Genomic DNA, 25,545 nt, shown 5'->3' with positions numbered 1-25,545 from the left:
GGGGCCCTGGGCGTGGGTGTGAGTCAGCGGCCCCGGGCTGGGGAAATGCTGGGGAGGAGTTGGTCCCAAGCCTCCCTCCCACCGGCACTCAGGCTGCCCCTGCACCTCCTCCCCCAGTTGCGTCCCCAGGGCTCCAAAGGCTGGCCACGTGGGGTCTCCTTGGGCCCCTGCGGGCTGAGCAGCCGGACCCCCCAACCAGGGCATCCCCAAGAGCCCTGCCCCACCTCAGGGCAGGCCGGCTCTTCCTACCACCCCATCTCAGTCCACAAAATGCCACCTGGACCTTTCAAGGTCCAGTTTCTTCCCCCGGCGCAGCCCGGCCCCCAGCAGGAGTCCACACGAGGGAGCGCCACAGACAAGCTTGGGCGCCCCAGGCTCCTCCGAGCACGCTGGCTGGGGGCTGAGGTGCTGAGCGCGGGCTGAGCCAGGGGCTCCCGTGGTAGTTGGGTTAGGATTGTCTGTGGCTGGGGAGCGTCTTGTCTGGATGGCCAGGGAGTCTGGGGAGGCGGCTCCTAGCCCTGTGGGCTGCAGCTGGAGTTTCCTGAGACCGGGGGTGGACAGGGTGGGACAGGGGTGGTGGGGCACCGGTGCCCGCCCAGGGCAAGACCAGACTCATCGCTACACACACCCGGCGGTCTGGCTGCCAGGCGTCACCTCCTCCAGTTTCTCTCAGTCTCCCTCCCAGTCTGGCCAAAGAGGCCCGTGCCCATACAATCCTGTGCTGTGTCAGCCCGTCAGTCAGCCTTCACGCCGGGTGAGCCACCGCGCTGCCAAGTCCCTGTAAACTCTCTGGCGTGGCCCAGCCTGCGTGCAGAGTGGGGCTGTGAGGCCCACAGCTAGAGCCCAGGCCAGAGCCTCGGTGCTGTGGGCACCAGCCAAGGGAAAGGGCAGACACGAGGGGCTGCAGGAGCAGAGGGCCCACTGCCGTGGCCTCCCAGGGATGCCCTCTGAGCCCGCCTGATTGAGGCCGGCCAGCCGATGAGCCTGGGCCCCCGGGGAGCAGACACCTGGTAACACAGGCGCCAGGTCAGGGCCATGTCTGGCAGACGAAGTCGAGCTCGCAAACCCCGGGCCAGGAGGACGGGCAGGGCACAGAAGACCACGGGCCAGCAGGGCCCCGAGGCCGAGCCGCCGCCCCCTGCCCCTAGGGACCCTCGGGACGAGGCAGGGGTGGCCCCTGCGGGGCACGTGACCAGCAGCAAGCTGGCTGCCCGGGGACACCCCAGAGTGGCCAGACCAGAGCAGCCTCAGGTAGCCAATAAGCCGGAGAAGGCCATCGCTCTGGGGTCCGAGCCGGTGCCGGTCCCCGCTGCGGACGTGGAAGGCTGCAGGGTGGACGGCCTCACGCCGGGCTGGGGCCCCGAGCCGCTGAGGCTCCGCGAGGTCCAGCTGTGCCTGGCCCAGGAGCAGCTGCTGCTGGAGGAGCAGCGGCGGCAGGTCCAGCTGCAGATGCAGCTGTGTCAGGAGGAGCAGGCCTGGGTGCAAGTGGAGGGGCTGGAGCTGGCCATGGCCTTGGAGCAACTGCGGTGCGAGGGCCTTGAGGCGCTTCGGACCCAGGACCCGGTAAGGCCTGGAGGGGGTGTGGAGGTGCGGGAGGGTCCGGACAAGCCCCGGGGGCGTGCTGACCCCGCGAGCCACCTACAGGTCCCGCAGGGCTCCAGGAGGCCGGAGCCCGGTGGATGTGCGCCGCGGCACACCTGTGGGCCCACTTTCATGTCTGCACAGTGAGGCTGGTGCCCACCACACAGGGCACGGCAAAGACCGCTGCACGGGAAGCCCTCTCGGGCTGGCCCAATGCTTGACAGGTAGAGGGAGCCCAAGGAGGGAGCTTGTCTAGGGAAACTGAGGCAGAGGTGTCTCTGCAGAGAACCCAGGCATCCTGGCCAGGTGGGCGGGGCGGGAGCTGCCCAGCACAGTGCTCGGAATGTGTGGGGTGAGGGCTGGGTCCAGGGCCCAGGGGGACAGTCAGCAGGTAGCAGAACTGAGGTCCGTCATCCCCCCTCCCTCCCCGACATTTTCCTGGCCCACCGGCCCAGCCTCCTGTCTACTGCAGAGCCTGTTCCTAGGGCTTGAGATGGCGGAAGCCACACGTGGCACCTGATTCCTGGACAGGTCCTCATTCCTGGACAGCTGCCGCCTCAGATGAGGCTGGGGCTGGTTTGGGGAGCTAGGGGCTAACCTGGCTTGGCGTGGAGAGCAGTCGCCACCCTCCCTCCAGGTCTTGGGATCTGGGAGGCCTCTGGGGTCCAGGCCCACTCCAAGCAGAGGGGCTGCAGCAGAGCAACAGGGTGTGGGGCTCTCTTAGCAAGCACAGATCCCAGTACTGGGAGGACCCGGAGCCGCAGCCTGGAAGGTGCTGGCAGCTTAGCAAAGAACTCAGATGAGTGTCATGACGGAGAAGAAATGGGACTCAGAGAAGAAGAGTAACAATGGGTAGGGGTGGACATGGGAAGAGATGCCCTTCCTGGCCCATAGCAGGACCAGGAGGCCAAGGACAAGCTGTCACCTTTCAGCCTGGAAGTGGCTAAAGAGAGGATGGCCTGAGGGAGAAGCAGCAGACAAGAAAAAGCACAGGATAGCCTAGGTGGAGCAGAGGGTCAGAGTGGACCACATGCTTAGTCTGAGAATCCCCAACATGAACTCAAGCCCTGCCCTGTTTCAGAACCTATATTCAGTCCACACGGGCCTGCTTCCCATCTCCATGTGTCCTAAAGCCACGTTCCTCTGAACACTGTCCCCGGGACCCCAACCCCAGTCCCAGCCCCAGGGGTAGAAGACTCAGGGTCAGGGTCTGGAATGGACATCTGAGCTCTGAGTTCTCAGTCCACCACACTCAAGCCTGACTCGGAGATCCCCTGAAGGCCATTCTCAGAGAGAAAGGTCTTCCCAGAAGTACTGTCCCTGGGTGGCTGCATAGCATGTATCACACGTCAGAGTCTGAGCAGGGTTGGAGGTCAGAGGGCTCACACTCACCAGCAGCGGCTCGGGTTGGCTCTGTGGAAGGACGTCTGCCACTTCCCTGGGGCAGCTTCGGGTCCCCCCTTCTTACTGCTCATCCTCCTGGGGGTGAGTAGGAAAGGTCAGGGAGGGTGTGGTCAGAGTGGCAGCGGCCGTAGGGGCAGCATCACACACTGGCTTGGACCTGTGTGGACGGACAGCAGGTGCCGAACTGGGGAACACAGGATCACCCCGACAGCACAGATTCCTGCCGGCTTCCTGGCCCACCCGCCTGCCCCTGGTTCTTGGGGGGGGTGTGTGCCCAGCAGCCTGAGTGGGAATGTTTGGCAAGAACATCTGGCCACAGCTTGTCCCCCTTGCCCTCATTCCCTTGGCCCCTCCACCCTGGCTCACCCATCCTCACCCCAGGGTCGATGTCGGGTACCCATCTCCCTGCTCCAAACCACTGGGCTGCCAGCTGGACCAGCTTCATCCTAAACACAAGCCTGAGCCAACCCTGCCTTGCTGAAGCCTCCCCAGCACCGCCACCAGACACTGACAAACACCCCCCCCACCCCGCCCACACCGGGCATGCCCAACCCTCTCTCGTCCAGGCCTCAGGGCCTGGAAGCAACACCCCTCTCCCTAGTCCACTCAGCTGACCCCAGAATTCATTTCCTTGGGAGGCCAGCCCCAGGCGGTGGGTTCTGAGTAGGGATCTGAAGCGTTTGCGGGGGACGCTGGGGGCACCGAGGCACCTAGGGGCAGCTGAGGGCTTCCGTGTGTGTCTGTGCATGTGTGTGCACACACGCACACGGAAGGAGCATGTAGGGCTCAGAGTGCTTGCAGGGTCCCATGTCTGTGTGGGAGTCGGCAATGCAGGGTCCCCAGTTCGTGAGGGACTCTCAGTGCTCATGCAGTGTCCTGTATGTTGCAGGGTTCTGTGGGGCCAGTGCACGCGGGACCCACCATGCCTGCAGAGCGTCCTGTATGCGTGTAAACTGGCATGTGTCCCAGTGTGGCAGGCGCAGGACCTGGTGTGCTTGCAGGGTCCTGCGTGGAGGCAGGGTTCTATGTGCACGGGGGGTCCTGTGTATGTGGGCGCTCAGTGTACACGTGGCATCCCTTGTGTGTGCAGGTCACTGTGTGCCTGTAGAGTCCCCTGTCCACAGGTGTGTGCAGAGGACCCCATGCAGTCAGGGTCTGTTACGCGTGAGCGTGGGCATGCCAGTGGGGTCCAATTATGTGGAGGGGGCTCGGTGCCGGGATCGGTCTGGGAGGGGACTGGTGTGGGGTGGTGTCCACACGTGTGGGAATGAAGGTCCCTTGGGTGCAGTGCTTTTCCTATACGTGTGTGGGGTCGGCGTGTGTCGGGGATCTGCGGTCAGGGTCCCTGTGTGCCCGGGGGGGTCCCAGGTACTTATGGGCGTCCGAGTATGCGGGCGTCTCTGTGCGGGCGTCGGGGTGGGGGACGTCCGGGTGTGGTGCGGGGCCCCTGTGCTCACAGGTCCCCAGGTCCTGCCCTGCCGGGGGCTCGGCACCGCCCCCACTGTCTCACCTGCTCCACCTGCCTTCCGCAGCCAGTAGGCGAGGCCAGAAGCGCCGCCCCCCGCGTGGGGCTGGCCCGTTTCCTAGCGACTGAGCCGGAACTTCGAGTCACCCTGACTTCCGGGGCGAGGGTTCAGGGGTCAGGCTCAGGGACTTTAAGCCTTCGGCGAACAGATGGGCGCCTGGGGGCGCGGGGCCCTGGAAGTCGGGGCCTCAGCGGTCTCCGGGGGTAGCGGGCCAGGGTCCCGGGTTGCGCCGCCGGGGGGCACGCCCGGGTCCGGGGGAGCCGGGGCACGGGCGGGGGTCCCGGGGGCGGCGGCGGGCGGGCGGCTGGCGGAGGAATGCGGGCGCGCCGCGGGTGGGGCCGCTCCGCCCCCAGGTGCTGCCCGGACAGGCAGGCGGCGGGGACTGCGGGCGGGGCGAGGGCGGGAGCGTGAATCAGGCAGCGCGGCGGGCGGGCCGCGGCAGGGAGTGGCTGCCGGACCGACCGGACCGCGAGGCCGCTGGGCGGCGGTCGGCTCCTGCTGCCCTTGTCCCGAGACCCCGCGCACCTGGCCAGGTAGGGCCCCCTCCCCGGGCTTCAGTTGGGCGGGGCGCGCGGGAGGGGGAGGCCGCGGCCGGGCCGGCGGGGTGGGGCGGGGTCGGCACCACCGGCGACCCCCCGCCGCGCGGCCTCACCTGGGCGGCCCGCCGGCCCGCACCTGGGCTGGGTCCTCGCAACCCAGAGCGGGGCGGTGGGAGCGCAAGCGCGGCCGCGTGCACGGGGGTCGGGCGGGTCTGCCCGAGCTGGGGGCGAGGGGGCGCCGCGGCCGCGTGTGCAGGTGTGGACGCGGGCGCCCTCGCTCGACGCCGGCCCAGGAGGAGCCGAGCGGGAATAGGCGCCGGGCCCGGGTCGAGCCAGCCCAGGCTGGCCCGACTTGCTCCCGCCCTCGCGGCCTAGCTGGAGTCCGGAGAGGGTGCCGGGCCGGGCCTGGCCTGGACCCTTCCCTGGGGCGCCCCTTCTAGGCCGTCATGGCCTGGCCTGTGGGTGGCCCGAGTGGCCAGGGCTCGGTCCGGTTCCCTCCGTAGGGTGCAGGGAGAGCAGAAGGCCCCGATTCCCTGGCGCCCAAGTCCCTGGACTTGGGTGGGTGGATGGGACACCCGGCCCAGTCAGCCTAACTCCCTGGGGTTCAGTAACCCCATCCGGCCCTGCAGTACGCACCGGAAAACTGCAGCTCACCCACTTCCAGACCATGAGCCTCCCCTGCCGGGATCTCACCCTCATGCTCTTCCACTCAGCCTAATGCCTCTGTCTGCCTGGCGCAGGGTCCGTCCACCGCGTGCACTCGCCCCAGATCCTTCCCTCCGGATAAAACCCCAGGCCTGCCCTGTGGGAAAGACTTACGGTGGAGGCCCCTGGTATGGGAGCCCACTAGAGCCCTGAGGGCCGTGCCTGGAGGCTTTGTCGCTGTGTCAGAGGTCAGAGGTCAGCTGCCAAAGAGCGTGATTCCTTCTGAGTCATCGGCCTGGGTGGGATAAGCGCCCCTCCCTCCCTTAGGGCCGGCATTTGGTAGGCAAATGTGAGAGGAGGCACGCTGCTGGCTTCTCCACAGCTGGCTGGGAGTGGCCACTGCCCAGTCCACAGTTCAGGGGTGTGCAGACCCATGAAAGGAAACAGGCAAAGGAATAAGGTCTTCGGGACCGTGGGTATAGCCGTGTGGGCCAGGGTAGGGCCACCTGGTGGGCTCACTGGACGGGTGCCCCTTCCTGACCAGTCCTGTCGGATGAGAAGTTTCCTTGCCCACCTGGGATCCCCTGTGCCCCAACTGCATGCAACCTGGACAGTTCGTGTTGATTCCCTTCCCCAGTGACGTAGGAGGGGATGACCTAACTTCTAGCAGGTCTCCCCGGCTTGGGAAGCGACACCTTCAAAGGCTGTCAGCGGGATAGCGCCCCCCACCCGTCACATACAGTTCGAGATCACACACACACCCTGCTTCCAGATACGGGGGTCCCCCGCAGTGTGAGGGGGGGTGGGAGGAATTGGGAAATTGGGATTGACACATAGACACTACTGATGCTACGTATAAAATAGACAACTGATGGGAACATATCGATAGCACAGGGAGCTCTACCTAACGCACTGTAGTGTCCTAACGCTACCTAACGCACTGTAGTGTAGTGGAAAGGATATATTTATATGTGTGGCTGATTCATTTTGCTGTGCAGTAGAAGCTAACACAATATAGTAAAACAACTATACTCCAATAAAAATTAAATTAAAAAAAAGAGATACAGTGTGACCCCCCCCCCCCCACACACACAAAAACGGTGTCATCAGGTACAGGGTGAAAACCTAGTACAGGCAGGCCCACACCTCGTACCCGCGTGTGCTCAGCCTCGGTCTGGTCCTGGTACAACGAGGCCGTATGTAACCGGATACAGTCAGGGGACGGTGCCCCCTTTAAGGCATGGCAGAGTAGCTTTTCCTCAGACAATCAGACAAGTAGCATCTCCGCCAGGTGTGACTGAATGACACGCGGGTATGCCCCATCCCCACCTCCATGTCACATTCAGTAGCCTGTCACCTCCCAGGGAAGGTAGGCAGGAGAGGTTCCCCAGGTCATCCTGACCCCCTAACTTTCTCAGGCAACAGTCTCCAGCGGGCATGGATCCCATCCAGTCAGCAGCGTCCAGCTGCACCTGCAGGGGGTGGGGGTGGGGGGGCAGTCTGGCAGAACCACCTCCCCAGCCAGGACCGATGTTCAGGAAGCCACAGGCTAGGCAGGATTGGCTTCCAGCGGACCCTCCTTCCAGGCTAGGGGATGAGCATCCAGGCAGTTCAGGGGTCCTGGGGCGATGGGCCCTGGGAGCCAAATAAAGCCCCCACCTGGCCTTCCAGGACCAATGACCGCTTTTACCCAGGCCAGGCCCCCATGCAGCCCTTTGGAGGCAGGTGGGCTGGAGTGGAGCCCGTGGGCGTGGTTGATGTGAAGTTGGGGTGAGCAGTGAAGGTGGAGAGGCACCACCTTTAGCGCAGGACGAGCCCAGTGGCCACCGCAAAGGGCTCTGACTTCCTCCGGGGCGCGGCAGGGAGCCAGGCAGCGACCAGAAACTTGGAAAGGTTGCTGCTGCCACACAGGGCCGGGCTTGGCAGGGACAGGCCTCTAAGCTCCTGCCAGGATTACAGGCCTCGGGGAGGGCTGGTGCCCGGGGTGTGGCCCAGGCAGGTGTCTGAGATGGGATGGTGGACAGGGGTCGGGGTTCGGAGGGCTGAGAGGTCAGCGAGTGGATTGTGTGCTCAGTGTGTGACCCTGTAGGGCAGGTGCAGGAGCGGCCAGGGTCTGTGGATGGGGCTTAACGCTGCATCCCAGGACAAGCTCTGTGTCCTGGGCCAGGTGTGCTATCAGCTCAACCCTGACAGCTGCATTTAAAAAAAAATGTTTTAATACAATTTTTAGAGGTTACACTCCATTTACAATTACTACAAACTATTGGCTCTATTCCCCCTGTTGTACAAGGCATCCTTGGGCCCATCTTACACCCGATACTTTGTACCTCCCCCTCCCCCATATCTGAGTCTGCTTCTTTATTACATTCACTAGATTGTTGTGTTTCTTTTAGGTTCTACATACAAGTGATATCATACAGTATTTGTTTTTCTGTGATGTTTCACTTAGCATAATACCCTTCAAGTTCATCCACGTTGCTGCAAATGACAAAATTTCCTTCTTTATGGCTGAGACAGGTGCATTTTACAGTGGAGGTAACAGGCCAGAGGCACAGGGAGCAGCCCAGGTTCCCCCGGCACTGGGGGCAGAGAGACAGGCAGCGGCCCAGCTTGTCCAGCATGCACAGTGCCAGGGGCCACGAAAATGCATTCATGTCATAAAATCAGAAGAAAAAAGTAAATATAACAGTAAAGGCTGGATTATATTTTCTTTCTTCCAACTATCATATCATTAGTGTTTTCTTGTTTTTAATGGAGGAAGGGGTCCACAAGGCCATAAAGTAACCTGAGTGGGTTTTGTGTGGAGCCAGAGGCCCTGGCAGGAAGCTGGGGCACCAGATGCTCCCTGGCTCCTGGTGAAAGCAGGGGCCTGGCCGGTACGGCCAGAGCGGCGAGAGACAGCTGGGGTGCCTGTGTCGGGGCGTTCTTCTGATGTTCCCCCAGCTAGGGGGCATGCTAGGTTCTGGGGCTGCCCTGGAAGACCTCCAGGCACGGGCTGAACTCCACAGCCCACGCAAGGTCACTGACAGCCCCTTCTATGATGTGTGTCCGCATGTGTGTGGGGGGGCCCAGAGCCCCTGCCTCTGTAACGTGTCTTCCTGCCCTTCCCCCAGGTCCCTGGCCCCGCCATGGCCCGTCGCTCCCAGAGCTCCTCGCAGGGGGATAACCCACTGGCACCCGGGTACCTGCCACCCCACTACAAAGAATATTACCGCCTGGCAGTGGATGCACTGGCTGAGGGCGGGCCGGAGGCCTATAGCAGCTTCCTAGCGTCCGAGGGGGCACCTGCCTTCCTGTGCCCTGAGGAGCTGGAGCACGTGAGCCGCCACCTGCGGGCCCCACAGCACGTTGCCCTCGAGCCCCCCGAAAGCAGCCCTCCCAACATGGACTTCGATGGCTCCTCGGGCACCTACTGGCCTGTGAACTCGGACCAGGCAGTGCCTGAACTCGACCTGGGCTGGCCCCTGACCTTCGGCTTCCAGGGCACTGAGGTTACCACACTGGTGCAGCCGCCGCCACCTGACAGCCCCTGCATCAAGGATGAGGCTCGAAGGATGATCCGCTCTGCCCAGCAGGTGTGCTGCCACAGGCTCAGCAGGCAGTGGGGAAGGGCAGCCTGAGCTGGACCGTGAAGCATGAATAGGAGTGTGAGGGTGAAGGAGAAATACCAGCATGCCCAGCTTAGGGGGCAAGGGCGGGGCCAGGGCTGGCTGGCTAGGCGTCTCCAGGCTTCGAGCTGTGATGAGGATTCCCTGGCAGACTTTTTCCCGGGTCAGCAGGGGTTTGGTTATTTCAAGCTGCAGACTGCACAGGTTTGCTTGCCCAGGGTCATGGCCAGTGCCCAGAAACTCAGGGGCTCTGGGATGGTTGGGGTCCCTCCTTGCCTGGCTTTACTGTTGAGAGAATTCTCTCTAGTCCTGCCCTTGACCTAGCTGACAGCTTCTTACCCCTGTGCCTTCAGCACCCCAAACAGTTGGCAAATAGCAAAGGGAGGCTGTTAAACCATGGACCCTAAGGCAGCAGGTTCAGACACTAAGAACCCCTGCCTCTGCCTCTGCCCCCCGCCCCCCCCGCCCCGTGGCAACCCTCTCCCAGGGGCAGAAATGGAGCCTCGGGCTCAGCCCTGATACCTGCCCTGGGGTCCTGGGAGCTCAGCGTCTGTAAGGCAGGGGTGTTTTGGGGGCTTCATCTGCCTTGCCCCCTGCGCCATCAGGGCTCTCTGCCCTGGGCTGAACACCCGCCCCGAGCTGGAGGACAGCCCGCCCCCAGTAGGCTGCAGGCCCTGTGCCTGCCTCAGGCTCCATCATAGGCCGCCTAGCAGACCAGCAGCCCATATCCCCTCTGACAGCCCCCTCCCTTCTGACCCCCATTCCATGACAGGGCCCCACTCTCCCCTGGGATGAGCTAGTGGCCATTGTTGGCATCCAGAGACAACCTGCCCTGGGGGCGGGGGCGTGGAGGTATGGCTAGAGAATGGTGGGGACCGTGGAGGGGTCTGTCCTCCGTCCCTGATTCAACCCCCCCGCAGGTGGTGGCCGTGGTGATGGACATGTTCACCGACGTGGACCTTCTCAGTGAAGTGCTGGAGGCCGCTGCGCGCCGCGTGCCGGTCTACATCCTCCTAGATGAGGTGAACGCGCAGCACTTCCTGGACATGGCTGACAAGTGCCACATCAACCTGCACCACGTGGACGTGAGTGACCGGAGGGGGGGAGGGGATGGCTGGGAGGGAAGGGGTAAGATCCCTCTTCAGAGACATGACGCCTCTCCTGCCCCAGTTCCTACGCGTGCGCACTGTGGCGGGCCCCACCTACTACTGCCGTACCGGGAAGTCCTTCAAGGGCCACGTGAAGGAGAAGTTCCTCCTAGTGGATTGTGCCGTGGTGATGAGCGGGAGCTACAGGTGCGCGCAGCCCCGTTGCCCACCCCCCCAGCCCCAGCCCCTCCCCATTAAAGGGCCTCCTCTCCAGAAGCCCTCCTCCTGGAGCCCCTGACACAGCTCCAGCCGGTCCTGCCCCAGCCTGGCCTGGGTCATTACTCGGCCCCGCCCCTTCCCTCTAACCCTGGCCCCGCCCTTCCCCCGAGTGGTCCCGCCCCCTCCCTCTGACTGGCCCCGCCCTACTCCCAGCTTTATGTGGTCCTTCGAGAAGATCCACCGGAGTCTGGCACACGTGTTCCAGGGCGAGCTGGTCTCCAGCTTCGATGAGGAATTCCGCATCCTCTTCGCACAGTCCGAGCCGCTGGTACCCTCCGCCGGGGCGCTAGCTCGCATGGACGCCTACGCCCTGGCTCCATACGCGGGGGCTGGGCCCCTCATGGGTGGCCAGGTGACCGGGGCGTTGACCCCTTTCTCCTTACCCAAACGAGCCCACCTCCTGTTCCCACCGCCTCGGGAAGAAGGCCTGGGCTTCCCCTCATTCCTTGACCCCGACCGCCACTTCCTGTCGGCCCTCCGTCGAGAGGAGTCACCGCGGATGCCGGGGGGCGCCCTGGAGCCGCACACGGGGCTGTGGCCACTGTCGCGGCATCTGGACACCGAGGCCGGACCAGGCGGGGAGCTCTTGGGCCCGCGGGGCTTCTTTCAGGCACGGCACCAAGAGATGGACGCCTTCAAAAGGCACAGCTACGCGGCCGCCGACGGCACGGGAGCCGTGGAGAATTTCGCTGCCGCGCGACAGGTGTCACGGCAGACATTCCTCGGCTACGGTGATGACTTACGCTTCCAGACCAGCCACTTCCACCGCGACCAGCTCTACCAGCAGCACTACCAGTGGGATCCGCAGCTTGCGCCAGCGCGCCCACAGGGCCCGTTCGAGAAGCTGCGCGCTGGCCGCCCTGGCTTCGCGGACCATGACGACTTCACGCTGGGCGCCGGCCAGCGCTTTCCGGAGCTCGGCCCGGACGGACACCAGCGGCTGGACTACGTGCCATCCAGTGCCTCACGGGAGGTGCGCCATGGCTCTGACCCTGCCTTCGGGCCCAGGCTCCGCGGTCTGGAACCGGCCGGGGCCCCATCTCCCAACCTGGGACAGCGCTTCCCTTGCCAAGCGGTGACGAGGCTAGGCCCAGAGACTGTGCCCAAGCCAGAGCCAGAGCGCAGAGGCCGGCCCGAGGGGCGGGCGGGACTGCGGCACTGGCGCCTCGCCTCCTACCTGAGCGGCTGTCACGGTGAGGATGCTGGCGACGAGGGCCTGCCCGCACCCATGGAGGCCGAGGCCTATGAAGACGACGTGTTGGTTTCTGGGGGCCGGGTGGCCGCCGGGGACCTGCTGACCTCGAGCTTCCGTGTGCCCACGTCCTTCCCGGGCTCCGGCAGCGGTGGTGGCGACAGCTCCGAGCCCGAGGGCCTGGAGGCCGGCCTGGCCAAGCAGGACACTTTCCGCTTGCGCCCGAACCCGCTGATCCAGCGCAGCTCGCGGCTGCGCTCCTCGCTCATCTTCAGCGCGTCACAGGCGGAGGGCACAGGCGGAGCTGCTGCGGCCACCGCGGAGAAGGAGCAGGTGGGGAGCGAGATGCCGGCGTCCGGTGGCAAGGCCATGCGCTCTGCTGTCTCCACCAAGGTGGCCGAGCTCCTGGAGAAATACAAGGGCCCGACTCGAGACGCCGGCGGCATGGGGGCAGCAGTCACGGTCGCCAGCCACAGCAAGGCTATCCTGTCCCAGGCGTGGCGGGAGGAGGTGTCGGCACCTGGGGGCGGTGGGAGCGAGCACCGCAGCCTCGAAAGCTGCCTGCTAGACCTGCGCGACTCCTTCACGCAGCAGCTGCACCAGGAGGCCAAGCGGCAGCCGGGAGCCGCCGCTCTCACCGCCACGCAGCTGCTGGACACACTGGGCGGGAGCAGCGGCGGCACTGACCGGCTGCCTTCCTGCTTCCTCTCCACCCAGGGCCGCTCCACCTCCCCGCAAGGGCGGGACAGCCCCCCACCAGAGGGGCCTGGGGCGCACCAGCCGCCCCACTCTGAGCCAAAAGGGATCCCCACCTCAGCTTACCCCGAGCAGAAGGGAAGTCCCACTGCAGGGTTTCCCAGCTGCAGAGACAGGCCCACCACGGGATTTACCGAGCAGAAGGGGAGTCCCGCTTCTGCCTACCCTGAGCACAAGGGAAGCCCGGTGCCCCCGGTGCCCCCTGTGCCGGAGCACAGGGGCAGCCTCCCCCTCCCCTTCTCCGGGGAGTCTCCAAAGACCGGGCCCACAGAGGAGGCGCCTGGCGGCCCCATGGAGATCCTGCGCAGGGGATCTGCGCGGCTGCGGCAGCTGCTGAACCCCAAGGGTGAGCGGCGCATGGAGGATGAGGGTAGCTTCCCGGTGCCACAGGAGAATGGGCAACCTGAGAGCCCCCGGCGGCCATCGCCAAGCCGGGCTGACAGCACCGAGGCTGCCACAGGAGATGAGCGGGGCCCGCGGGGGTGCGTGGCCTCGGCCACGGCCAATGCCTTGTACAGTAGCAACCTGCGGGATGATACGAAAGCCATCCTGGAGCAGATCAGCGCCCACGGCCAGAAGCACCGCGGAGGCCCCGCGCCAACCCCGGCCCAGAGCAGCCCTGAGCTGGGCCACCCTCCAGCTGCCGGCGGCCGGGCCCCTGACATGTCCGACAAGGACAAATGTTCTGCCATCTTCCTCGCAGACAGCCTGGGGACCCAAGGCCGGCTGAACCGCACGCTGCCAGCCAGCGCAGCGGAGCGCGACCGACTGCTGCACCGCATGGAGAGCATGCGCAAAGAGAAGCGCGTCTACAGCCGCTTCGAGGTCTTCTGCAAAAAGGAGGAGCCCGGGGGCCCGGGGGCCGGGGAGGGCCCGGCGGAGGACACCAGGGACAGCAAGGTGGGCAAGTTCATGCCCAAGCTCCTGGGTACGTTCAAAAGCAAGAAGTGAGTCTCCTGGCCCACCAGCCCAGGTCGGGGTGCCGGCATCACGGTCAGGCAGAACACCTGGTCCTCAGCCAAAGCCTTCGGAACCGGGCTGAGCACAGCCAGAGCTTGGCTCCGCTTGAGGCGCACCCGGTGGTCCTCCCTGCCTCTTGCCCCTTGGCCTCTCCTCCCTGGGGGCTCCAGCCCCTAGCTGCCCCCCGCCCTACTTCCCCAGTTCCCGCTCTTCTCACACCTCAGTCTCTGGACCCTCAGCGCCACCTGACCTGCGTCTGACTGCACCATTTCTTTGGGCTTCAGGTCCCCTTTGGATCACCTCAGGGACCCATCTCTCTGTGCCTCAGTCCCCCATCTTTCAGGGGGCCCGCCTCTGTGCCTCAGTCCCCCATTCTCTGGGGTCCTTGTGTCTCAGGGTGTCTGTGTCTCAGGGGTCCCCTCTGCTCGTGGCCTTCTGGCTGTGCTGCGGCCTCTCCTCTGTGCCTGGCAGCCCCGTCCTCTCTCAAGGCCTCCCCCCTTCTCAGGACCTGTCCTCCCCACCTGTATCCGTGGTCGCCGGGTTCACTTCCTGCCCTGCCCCTTTCCACCCTCCTGGCAGCTCTCCTGGCGGCCCATCCCTTCAGCGTGGGGAGGTGGCCCCCGAGGGGCTGCCCTGTGCAGGACTGTGGGTGCTGCCCTCACAAAGGTCCCTGGCAGACACATGTTCACAGGTGCCATCCCCAGCCATGCCGCAGAAAGGGGCTGGATGCGGAGCTCTTGTTCCGTGAGGGCAGAGGACAAGGTGCAGTGGCACCTGAGCCCCAGCCCACTGCTCTGAGGGGTCTCCATGCCCCGTGAGGTGGGAGTGGTCCTTGCCCTGCAGGTGCCCAGCAGACCCCAACTCCACCCTGTTCTGCATTCCTTCCACCTTTGTCACCAAGCCCCCCAAAATCTGTCCAAGGCTCCCCCCTCAGCTTTCTTGTATCTTTTCTTTTACCTCCGGACAGTAGATCTGGAGTGGCACATTTGGGCACCAGATGCTTAAAATCCCCCCACAGTAGGTGCTAGTACTGGTAAATTAGTGTTTGCGCTATTTCTTTTTAAATAGGTTGTTTTTCTTTTTCTTTCTTTTTTTTTTTTTTCAAGTATAAGGAACCCCAATTGCTCTGGCTGGGAAAGGATGTAAGGAACCGGACTGCTGAGTGAGGCAGCACTTCTGACCGAGTAGCTGGTAAACGGAGGGGAGGTGGGGTAGGGGGACACCTGCTCCCTGGCGGCTCGCAGTCTGTTTACCAAAGCCACCACCCAGGTAGGGGTAACAGCAGAGACTTTGGTTCGAATGGGAAAGGTCACTGGGGAACCGGACAAGCTGGGGCATTTCTGGGCTTTCACGTGCTTGTTGAGGAGTTTGGTTTCACCTGGCCTGGTGCACAGTTGTTCTTAGCAGACCTGGCCGGGCCTATCGCTGAGGGAGGCCCTCGCAGGAAAGGGAGGTTCTGCCCAGGGAGAGGCCAGAGGCCCTCAGCGCCTGCCACCTGCGTCCTCCACGTCGTGCTCAATAAGACATCTCCTCAAATGTGATGCTGCGCATTTTGGTGTTAATAAAACAAGGCACAAAATATTCCAGCATGTTCCCAAATGTGTGTGTGTGTGTGTGTGTGTATAATTATATGTGTACAATCACCCAGCTTTGTGTTGCAACCTTTAGCCTTATGACCTTCTCCGATTCCCTCTGGATGCGACCACCCATCCCTGTTGCGTGTACTAAAGGCCCCTCCCCCTCTCTACTGCCATACCGCTACCCGCACCTTCTAACCAACACAGCCCCTTTCCACCTCTCGGCCCCTTCCTGTGCAGGCCTCCCTTCACTGCCACACTTAGCTGCCTGCTGCCCATCCTCGCCGCCGCCTGGCCCTCTGTGTCGGCACAGCCCCTGGTTGCCTAGCCCAGCAGACACTTCCCAGCCTCGTCTTGAAGCTCCCATCGGCCTGGGGCTTCCCCTGGCCTGGGTGCCAGTTGTTTGGGCCTCCCTGGCCCTCCAGTCCCAGCAGCACTGCCTCTGCACTCAGGGCTGGACTTCTTGGGCGCCCTGCCCCTTTCTGGGCAGTGGCACTCATCCTAGTCTCATTTGTCCCCCTGTTTATCACTTGGGGCTATGCCTCAGGCTCTAGAAATGCAAACAGCTGCCCCTCGGGCAGTCCCCATCTCGTGAATAGCTCACCTCCAAGCCAGAACTGTGGTGGCCCCACGCTTAGCCTTCCCCCAAGCCCTGTTCTCTCTGCCTTTGAATCTCTCTTGTAGCTGCCAGGTCTGGGTCCACCCTCCGTGCAGCTCTCCTTGCCCAAGCCTCGCCCTTCCCCCGCAGCAGCCCGTGTCTTTTACAGTAGGGCAGAGCTTCCTGCTCCTGGCAGCACCGCACAGGCCGAAACCCTTAGGCTGTGAGCTCCTCCGGCCAGGCAGCCGGGAAGTGGCCTCCCTGTGTCCTGACCGCTGCCCAGGGTCAGACGCGGTGTGAGGCGTGCCTGGGACCAGGAGACACCTCAGCGCCCGCTGGGCCCCTCCCACCTCCTTGGCCCCCACACCACCTGGGCTCACACCAGGCCCTTTGCCTGGTGATGACCAGAGGAGGGAGCCTTGAGCCCCACAAGACATTTCCAGCTGTTCTCCCCCTCCCCCAACCAAGGCCTGGCGACAAACTGGGTGTCAGTCACTGTGTTGGTGGGGCATGGGCTGGGGTGACTGACAATGGCTACAGTCAGGGGCGCTGCCCCATCTTGTCCCTTTTCCCGCTCTGGCTCAAGGCCACAAATGTGGTCACATGGTAGCTTGCACCCAGGCAACAGATGCACTACACAAGACCCTCTCCTGCCAGGACCACCCTGGGGACAGCCTGCAGCAGCCCCAGCTGGGATCTGATGTGCTCAAGCGCCAGGCAGGCCTGCTGTGGACAAAGGTGACCAGACAGGAGCCCAGGGTGACAGCATATGGCGCCCACGAGGCTTCTCAAGGGCTGTGTCCTCGAAAAGGGGTGGGCTGCAGGAAGCCGAGGAGGAAGGTTGGGTCGGCAGGCTGGGACACACAGACCACACTTTACTGGAGAAGGTGATTGAGGCTGGAGTGTGAACCTCATCTACTCCCCCAGAGAGGCCTGGACAAGCTGCAGAACTCAAATGTGCCCAGGAGAGGGCGGGTTGGGGAAAAGGTGGGTGGAGAGCGCTAGGGTCTGGGGCGGGGGGGGGGGGGGGGGGGGGGGGGCGGGCGGGGGGGGGGAGGCCTGGAGGAGGGGCAATCCAGGGACTAGGGGAGGGGCGCGGGGCTGGGTGCCGGGGATGGCCGGTTGAAGACCCATAGGGCGGCTCAGGCGCGGGGTCCGGGGAGCAGGGGCAGGCAGCCCGGCGCCGAGTGGCAGACGGTCCCGTAGGCTTGGGAGCAGCCCCCGAGCACGGCCCGCGCGGCCCCCTGGGCCTCCTGCGAGGCCGAGGCGCTGAACATCCTCCGGCCGGGCCGGCCTCCGGGGAGGCCGGGGAAGGACCTGCAAGCAGACGAGGACCGTCGTAGAAGGCGTGGAGGGAGCGACCTGAGGCGAGGGAAGCGGACGGGGGACGGGGAAGGAAGGTGGAAGGGAGGGGAGGGCGGGAGGGGCGCGGGCTCACCGGTCACGCGCCGGCCGCGTTGCCACCACGGCCCGGGTTCCGGTCACTCCGGATCAAGGCCTGGACGGCCACCTGGGCGGCGGCCTGCGAGGTCAAGGAGGGCGCCGCCCCCCTCCCGATGGGCTTCACCTAGGAAGGGGTGTGTCGCAGGATCACTGGCACCGTCGCGAAGGATCTGCGGGAGGGGTCCTCCCGTGCCCCCCTTCCCACGACCTACCCAGCAGGATGCCGAGGGGAGCCCTGCCGTCGCCCAGCGGGGCCCTTTCCCTCTCCCAAGACCTCCTGGGGGCGGAGGCTGGTGCAGGGGGGCCGAGCTCTGCCTGGGAGGGTCCTTGGCTCCGCCGGGGACATCTGTGGGGTCGGAAGCTCAAGTCCCGAGTCAGGGGTCCCGCGCTGCTGGCGGTTGGTGGCCCCACACAGCAGGGACCCCAGCAGCTCTGCGCGGGCGGCCGCCAGACCACACACCGTGCGCGGGGCCGTGACCGGGGTTACTTCGAGGCCGGCGTCCGGGCTTCCGTGCAGGCGAGCCCGAGGGCAGCTTGGCCGCGGCTCTGGGTTTGAGTGGGGGCGCCGGGGGCGTGGGGACGCCGCCCAGGCCCGTCTCCCTCGGGACGCGGCCGTTACCCCTGCGCTCCAGGATCATCTGCGAGAGGCGAGGGGCGCTCGGAGGTGCGCGGGATGGGCGTCAGGGGGTTGGGGGTCGCTGGGGCGGGGGAGGCCTCGAGGATGCGTGCACGTGGGATGATGGGGGTCGCGGGCCGGAGCACCTGATAGAGGCGGCTGCGATATTCGGTGGCCGAGAGCTGGGCTCCTTCGTGCACCGGGAGCCGCACGTCCGCCTCCAGGGTGCACTCCCGGGCCGGGCAGTGGAACCTGCGGGGCGCCGGCGAGGCGGGTGCTGGAGAGGCGAGACCTGGGCTGCCGGCGGGCGAGCCCCTGCGACCTCTCCGACCCACAGCAACCGCTGCCCGGCCGCCGGGCCTCCCCTACCTCTGCACGTAGGGGTGCTGCAGGGCCTGGGCCGCGCTGAGCCGCTTGTCGGGGGCAAACACCAGGGGTCACTCGCGGTGGTCCAGGACCTCTGGGGGGGTGTCGGGCGGCAGGAGGGCGTCCAGTGTCGGGCCCGGCCTGTGGGCAGCCGGCCTATCAGCCGCTCCAGGGTCCGCCCCCCACTTCCTGCTCCCTGCTCCCTCCCTAGCACCACCCTCGGGCAGCGCGCAGGCGCGTCAGAGCCCTGCTTCCCTTCAGGTCGCCTCTCCAAGGTCTGGTGCAGCTCCTGCCGCCGGCCAGGGCGAGCTGCGCCCACACTGGGGCTTCCTCGTCTTTAGCCTGGGCAACAGTTTCTGGGCTGGGCACCCTGAAGGTGCGGTAAGGGCGCTGGGCTGGCTCCGAAGCCCCCGCACTCACCGGGACCCCAGGCGCTGCACAACCGAGGCGCCGGAGCCAGCGCCGAGAGCCAGGAGGTCTGGGAGCGGGCGCCGAAGGCGCTGTAATCAGGAGTCCCGAAGGTGGTCGGGCGGGCAGCTCAGGGGGGTCGCCGGCCACCCCTTCTGACCCGTTGAGCGACCTCCTCTCTGCAGGGCCTTGGCTCTCTGGCAGGGCTCAAACCCCGAATACCGGGTCGGGCGCCGCCACTCGTGCATAAGCACACCCACACGTGCGCCAGTCCTTGCACAGTCCTGCACCCTCCGTAGGCTGCACGCTCACACGTGCACACGCGTCCCCCATACCCTGTGCTCCCACCTCCACAGGGGAGCCCCTTGCCTTCTCCACCAGAGCAGAAACCCGGGGAGAGGACAGGGCTCCTCCAACGCTGTCCTTCATCCCTCTCCCCCAGGGAGAAGGAAGGACCCCTGCTTCACCCCTCCGCAGAGCTAGTGCCCTTGTCCTGACCCAGATGGACCCTTCATGAGCACTCTTTGACCCTCGTGGACCCTGTGGCCCCGGTGGACTCTGTCCAGTTGCTCCCCGAAACCCCCAGCAGCTCCTCTCTGGGTCCACCCTCGGCAAGGCCTGCCCTTTCCACTCTTCCCAAGGCTTCCGGACCCTCCCCGTCCCTCCACCTTCACGTCCCCACCCCCATCCCCTCCCGGGCTGTCCTCCGTTCTCAGTCCTGGTCCGGCAGGTGCTGCCCCTCCCACAGCTGTGTGCTCTGACCCTCAGTGTCCCTGGTGCCCAGTGTGCCCGCACACACACTCGCCGTCCTCGGAGGGTGGTGGGATGCCCTCCAGGATCAGCCCCAGCTGGTAAGCGTGGACGTGCCGGGGACAGGGACCGCCCCGCTAGCATCTCCCCCAGGATGCGGCCCAGACTCCACATGTCCACCCCGGGGGTGTACCTGGGGCAGGGAGGGCTGGTGTTGTTGGGGGAGCCCCAGAGGCGGAGGTGGGGGTGGGAGGAGGTACTTCTGGGGGGTCTCGGACACTGGGGGCATAAGAAGGCCCAAGTGCCCTGGCGGGGCAGGAGAGCACAGGGGGACCTGTAGGGGGAGGTGGCGGCAGGATGGGGGTAGGTCACCGTTACCAGCTCGAGGACAGGAACACCTCCGGAGCCCGTACCATCGCGTGGCCACGTGCTCCGTCAGGGCATGGCCCTCGGGCCCCTCAGGGAGGCTGCTGAGGGAGTGGGCGAGGCCAAAGTCGCAGAGCTTCACCAAACAGCTGGTGTCCAGGAGAACGTTGGATGGCTCGGGAAAAGAGGTGGGCTGAGGGCTAACATGGGTGGCGGCTTGAGGACCCTGGGGTGGGGGTGTGGGCCGTGGAGCTCAGTGGACAGGGCTTGGGCGGCACCTTCTGGTCCTGGTGGATAACTCATCCTGAATGAATGAACTTGGTGGCCCGCAGGAGCTGGTGGAAGACGTAGCGCTTGTGGCTGTCCTTTAGCAGTGTGCCCTTGCAGATGACGGCATTCGGGTCGGTGTCTGGGGGGTGTGCAGGTCAGTCTGGTGGGCCTGGGGAGAGCGGGCCAGTCTGGCCCACTTTGAGCCCTCATGGCGGCACCTCAGCCTGCCCAATGCCCACAGACCTCAGGTCCCACTGCAGCCTCAGAGCCGTGTCCTGGACGTGTGCACTGCCCAGGAGCCCCTGCTGGCTTCTCAAGCTTGTCCACTGGCTTTGTTGGCACAGCAATAAAAGTTTGTGGAATTATTTTTATACTTTATTTCATGTTGCCTTTGTTTTATCAAATGAGTAGAAAAAAGAAAATGCAGGGCTTCCCTGGTGGCGCAGTGGTTAAGAATCCGCCTGCCAATGCAGGGGACACGGGTTCGAGCCCTGGTCCGGGAAGATCCCACGTGCCGCGGAGCAACTAAGCCCGTGCGCCACAACTGCTGAGCCTGCGCTCTAGAACCCGCGAGCCACAACTACTGAGCCCGTGTACCACAACAACTGAAGCCCACAGGCCTAGAGCCCGTGCTCTCCAACAAGAGAAGCCACCGTGATGAGAAGCCTGCGCACTGCAACAAAGAGTAGCCCCCGCTCGCCACAACTAGAGAAAGCCCGCGTGCAGCAGCGAAGACCAGAAGTTAAATAAATGAATAAAAATTTTAAAAATTAAAAAACAACAAATGCAGCTGCAAGCAGTGGACAAAGCAGAAACCTCACAGAGAGGGTTCAAGATACCTGCCACCAGGCCTGGGGGGCTGACACTCTCCAGCTCCACAGGGACACTGCCCAAGCTGAGTGCACTGGCTACTGCGGGGACCAAGCAGCAAAGGAACATACAGAGGGAGCCAGACCACTGGGATGTGGGTGGGAGGATCCTGGGCCGGGACAAAGGTGGGGCTGGGGTCTGAGGGAGGCCTCACTCACCCATAGACTCAAACACCAGGTAAATGTCCCTGTCATTCTCTGCCCGGATCACACCCGGGAGGCGGACGATGTTGGGACGGTCCCCAAACTCCTGGGGAGAGAGCGGGGGCTGTGTCCTGGGGGTCAAGGGGCCACACTTCCCCCTTATTTGGCGAGACTGCACCTGGAGAAGCAGGCAGACGGCCTTGGCCACTCACTTGGAGAGGCATGATTTCCCGGAACGTCCTCTGGAAGGAGACAGAAACGTGAGTGTGGCCGCAGAGCGAGAAGGAAGCCCGTGTCTGGAGAGGATGCGAAGGGACTGACGCCGCCACCTGCACACCCGCTGGCCCACGAGGTCGCAGGGGGCGGTGCTCCGAGAAATGCCACAAACCTGCTGTGACTGGGCTTCAAGCTGCGCCTTCCAGGCACAAGGCAGCGGGGGGGCCGCCCCACAGCCCTGCCTCATCCTTTCCCACAAGGCAGCGGGGGGGCCGCCCCACAGCCCTGCCTCATCCTTTCCCACACCGCTTTCCTACTCACTTACTTGGGCATCCGTCTTGTCCTTGAAGGCATCAAAGGTTTTCTTGATGGCCACGACCTCGCCAGTCCTCTGATCCACCGCCTTCCACACGATGCTGTAGGCCTGGGGAGGAGGGCGGTCAGCCTGCTTGGCATAGGGCCATCCTCTGCCCGGCCAGACCGCCCCCTGCAGACATGAGCCTCCTCCTTCCTGCTCTGGTTCCGGGGGAGGGATGCTGTGTGGTGAGGGGCGAGGCCCCCGACGGGCCTCCACTGGAGGCTGATAGGAACAAAGGGGGATTGGAGACCAGAGAGTATCTGGGGAGGCCCCAGGAGGATATGAGGTCACAGATGGGAGGGAGCTCCTGGGCAGGATCTGAAGCCTGCCCCTTCTCCGACAGTCACCCTGATCCCTCTCTCGTATACCTCATCCAGCCTGTCAGCAAATCCTGTTGGTTCCACATTCAGGATTCATCAGAATCCGAAGACTTTCTACCATCTCTGCTGCCCCCGCCCTGGTCTGAGCCTCTGGCACCTCCAGCCTGTATCACTACACTGATCTCTTAACTACTCTCTCTCACCCACTCCCACTGTTCATCCTCAACAGAGTGGGCGGGGCGAGCCTTGTAAGGTGGTACCAATGGCTGCTGCCCTCCCCGTGTCACTCACAGTAGCAGCCAAAGTCCTTGCAGTTCCCCAAAGCCCCACATGATAAGCCCATCCCCCTAGAACTCCTATCCTGTTACCTCAACCCTGCTGTTTCCCAACAGCCCAGCAGGTCCTGGCCTCAGGGCCTTTGCACTGCTGCTTGCACTGTCTGAAACTTTCTTTTCTCCCCTCCCTCATCACACACTTGCACACACCCAGTGACCCACCTTCACACATACACTCTCACACAGTCCCACATGCTCACACAATCACAATCACAAATGCACATGGGCTCACACAAGGTTCTGGCCTCCACTCTGCCCACTCAGTTTACTGGCTCAGGCCCTTCCCCCTCAGCGACTGGATCACGTGTGCCCGGTCTCCCTAGAGCATTCTGTGGGCACGGGAGGGGCAGCCCGGGAGCCGGGAGTGGTGGGTGGGGACGGTGGGTGGATGGTGCACCAGGGTCCGAACTGAGGTCTTGGGGGTCCTGGCTGTCACCTGTCTCCCAGAGCCAGATGACAAGTTCCCTGGGAACAGGCCACACCTCCAACTCCTGGAGGAGGCAGGACCCAAGGCCAGGAGTCCCTGGCAGAGTGGAAGGCCACAGTCCTCCGACTGGCCCTGCCCACGCCCTGCAGGTGGCCTGGTCCGGCGGACGCCCGGGCGCCTCCGAGCTCATCCCCTTTCCGAACCGCAGCCTGAGCAGGTATCGCTGGGCAACGTGACGGTCCATCTCGGCGGCGCATATGCCGGCTGGTGGGCGCCAGGAGGCCTCCAGACACGAGCTGGGCTCGAACTGTTGAAAGCCGTTGCCTTGGGAACCGACGGCGGAGCCCTCCCTGCGCCTGCGCCGGGGCGGGGCAGAGCGGGGTCTGCAGCCCAAGCCCCGCCCAATCCGGGGCTGCCGTGGAGCCCCACCCCGCAGTCCCGCCCCCTCGGCACCGCCCCCGGACCCTCGCCGCCTTGCCGACCGCCCTTCCGCGTGGCCCAGGCCAGAGCCCAGAAGGTGCCCCTCTCCGCCTTCCGCCCCCCGCCCCACCTGCGGCCAAGGAGCCTGCTGCAGCCTCCAGAACCTCTCCACCAATCCGGGCCTTTGCACGTGCAGTGCCCACCGCCCGGGACGCTCTTTCCTCCCTCCGCCTTGCTTCTCCGGTCTCTGCTAAGGGGGTGCCGACGGTTAGGGTGTCATTCGCAGACAGCCCCTCCACTCCTTGGGCATTTGGCGGCAGGGGCCGGGCCATCCCCAGCGGGTGCGAGCGCTTGAACTGGGCAGGCGCTGAGGCACCGCCAGGAAACTAGGGGTTAGTTCCAGGACGGGGGTCCCGGCAAGCGGCTGGGAGAGCAAACCTGGAGGCGGTGGGAGTCTATGAGACTGGCTGAGAGGGGGCTGCCGTGCGCAGAGGTCAAGCGCTCGCAGAAAAAGGAAGCCAGGTAAGGGGGCCGACGGGCGGGGGTAGCCAGGGAAGGAAGTGGGAGCACCGAGGGGACAGCCAGGCAAAGGCCCCGAGTGGGAGTGTGCCTGGCGCGTTGGAGCCACAAGGAGGCCCCGTGTGGCTGGAGCCCAGGGATGGAGACCAAGGTATCAGCAGGGGGCGGTGGGCAAAGCTGGAGGGATCTTCCCCGACCAGGGCTCGAACCTGTGTCCCCTGCACTGGCAGGTGGATTCTTGACCGCTGTGCCACCAGCCCAATAAGCATTTGTTAAGTTAATGAATATTATGTGCAGAACTAAATTCGCAAGTACTTTGAAGGAAAAAACTACTTCCTGTGTCTTTCAGCGTCTCCTATAGCATTCATAGAGTGCCCTATTCTTAGGCCCCAATAAATATTTTTGGTAGATACAGTGAAGAAGATGCTTCGTCATATGATTTTATATAGCATGCTGAATGATCTTTCTAGAGGATATAATTTTTTACAAGAATAATTTCCCAGTGATATGTAATAGAGCACTGAGTCAACTAGTAGTCAAGAAATGGAGCCTCTAATCCCAATTCTGGAACGGACTCACTGTGTGACAATGGACAAGTGACATAACTTTGCAACTCTGCAGCATCCTCATCTGTAAACAGGAATATGGAAAAAATCAGAGCTAGAAGGACCTGAAAGCTTTTAGTCACATAGAAATACTAGCACATTGTACAAAATATACAAGAAAGTTCATGGCAGTATTGCTTGCAATTGTGGAAAACTGGAAACAACCTATCAGTACCTCAAGAGGAGACTACATAAATGAGGTCATGAAAAGCAAAGGAAGACAGAAATTGTCACACACCAGAGAACACTAAGGAGATATGATAACTAAAGGCACCGTGGATTGGATTCTGGAACTGAAAAAGGACAGCAGTGGGAAAACTGGTGAAATTTGAATCAAGTCTGGAGTTTAGTTTATACACAGGCTATACAATGTCCCGAGAGGACTTATGATGAGAAAAATGTCAATCACAGCTTTAAGCCCTTGGTTTGGAAGGAGCCAATGAGAAAGCGCATTGGAAGGGGATGTATGTACCATTTCATTCACAGGAAATCGGTAACGGATGATCCTTTCCTTGCACTTTCCACCCAACAATAACTTTGTGCTCCTGGTGCTTGAAGAGCCTCCATATCCTGGTGAAGAGAATTCCCGAGCTTGGGCAGCTGACCCCCTTTCCAGCCACCTGGGTGACCTGGACGTCCCAGCTCAGGCTGAAGCGGGGGAGGAAGATGTGCTGAAGCCTACACCTCTGCTCTGCCGCTCCTGCGCTGACTGCTGGCCAGCTTCCTAGGAACCAGAGGGAGGCGAAAGCCCAGGCCTCCCTGCCACACGCGTGGCCCCGACGCTGCCTCTGGGGCACCTTCTGGCTTGCGGACGTTGCTTCCATGTTATCTGCCATGAGCCTCACGGACCACTGTCCTCCTCTAGCCCAAGTGACTTGGCTTGAAATTCAGTCATTCATTTTTCTGATTGATCGAGCCTGCTGGTGAAGTTCTCCACTGGGTGTTTAATTCTTCGTTTCTGTTGGATTCTTCAGCACCACAATTTCTGTTTGGTTCTTTTTTATGATTTCTGTCTCGTTGAAATTCTTGTTTTGTTCACGTGTTGTTTTCTTGGTATTGTTATCTATCTTCGTTCTCTTGTAGCTCACTAACAATTTGGCGATCTCTATAAAAAAAGGTATAATGCATGTATCATTTGATTCAAAAGGAATTTGTCATACAAAAATCTCACAAGCGGGCAAAAATAGTTTTCGGTAGCATTGTCTTAGTAGGGAAAAGTTGGTGGCAATGTAAGTGTTCGTCAGTATCAGACTGGTTAAATTAATCATACTTCAATTATGCTATACAGCTATTATTATATATAGAATACCACATAGCTAGTAATGTGTTTTACAATATTATATCTATATATACTGCCCTG

General features: G+C 63.0%; 2 protein-coding genes and 1 long non-coding RNA gene across 8 annotated transcripts in view; 1 reads left to right on the top strand and 2 right to left on the bottom strand.

Annotated features, from left to right (window-relative positions):
• Positions 1-1,409: 1,409 nt before the first annotated feature.
• On the top strand, positions 1,410-15,167 carry FAM83H (family with sequence similarity 83 member H). 6 transcript variants are annotated; one of them, XM_060127656.1, is made up of 6 exons: positions 4,925-5,044; positions 8,213-8,371; positions 8,809-9,270; positions 10,224-10,388; positions 10,474-10,598; positions 10,824-15,167. In XM_060127656.1, the coding sequence occupies exons 3-6, from the start codon at positions 8,824-8,826 to the stop codon at positions 13,567-13,569; spliced, it is 3,483 nt and encodes a 1,160-aa protein (XP_059983639.1). In that variant the 5' UTR covers positions 4,925-5,044; positions 8,213-8,371; positions 8,809-8,823; the 3' UTR covers positions 13,570-15,167. The 6 variants fall into 6 exon arrangements, with proteins under 6 accessions (XP_059983634.1, XP_059983638.1, XP_059983639.1 ...); XM_060127651.1 differs by lacking the exons at positions 4,925-5,044; positions 8,213-8,371 and adding an exon at positions 1,410-1,563; XM_060127655.1 differs by lacking the exon at positions 8,213-8,371 and having other exon boundaries at positions 4,924-5,044.
• LOC132507898 (uncharacterized) lies at positions 2,015-3,426 on the bottom strand. Its single transcript, XR_009536360.1, has 3 exons — positions 3,362-3,426; positions 2,974-3,060; positions 2,015-2,270 (listed from the first exon to the last, which is right to left on the bottom strand). It is a non-coding gene; the product is annotated as an uncharacterized LOC132507898 (long non-coding RNA).
• A 1,640-nt stretch (positions 15,168-16,807) lies between the features above and the next one.
• Positions 16,808-25,545, bottom strand: part of MAPK15 (mitogen-activated protein kinase 15) — a 15,605-nt gene continuing 6,867 nt past the window's right edge. Inside the window, 16 exon segments of the mRNA XM_060127751.1 lie at positions 16,808-17,070; positions 17,184-17,320; positions 17,409-17,542; positions 17,657-17,834; positions 17,959-18,064; positions 18,182-18,319; positions 18,599-18,656; positions 19,392-19,438; positions 19,440-19,529; positions 19,715-19,745; positions 19,748-19,877; positions 19,981-20,111; positions 21,001-21,091; positions 21,198-21,227; positions 21,527-21,625; positions 22,820-22,997. Of these exon segments, the coding sequence (XP_059983734.1) occupies positions 16,896-17,070; positions 17,184-17,320; positions 17,409-17,542; positions 17,657-17,834; positions 17,959-18,064; positions 18,182-18,319; positions 18,599-18,656; positions 19,392-19,438; positions 19,440-19,529; positions 19,715-19,745; positions 19,748-19,877; positions 19,981-20,111; positions 21,001-21,091; positions 21,198-21,227; positions 21,527-21,625; positions 22,820-22,997 (1,753 nt within the window). The 3' untranslated portion in view covers positions 16,808-16,895.

The sequence above is a fragment of the Lagenorhynchus albirostris genome, chromosome 17 (genome assembly GCF_949774975.1).
Source record: "Lagenorhynchus albirostris chromosome 17, mLagAlb1.1, whole genome shotgun sequence".
NCBI lineage: Eukaryota > Metazoa > Chordata > Mammalia > Artiodactyla > Delphinidae > Lagenorhynchus > Lagenorhynchus albirostris.
This window is presented reverse-complemented; position numbering and strand designations above follow the sequence as displayed.

Excerpts from the sequence above, each read along its gene's own strand:
- FAM83H (XM_060127651.1), top strand. The coding sequence starts at position 1,450 with ATGCAGCTGTGTCAGGAGGAGCAGGCCTGGGTGCAAGTGGAGGGGCTG. Across the intron at positions 1,564-8,808 it reads CGCTTCGGACCCAGGACCCG|GTCCCTGGCCCCGCCATGGC; the intron begins GTAAGGCCTGGA and ends CCCTTCCCCCAG. Across the intron at positions 10,599-10,823 it reads GTGATGAGCGGGAGCTACAG|CTTTATGTGGTCCTTCGAGA; the intron begins GTGCGCGCAGCC and ends CCCTACTCCCAG.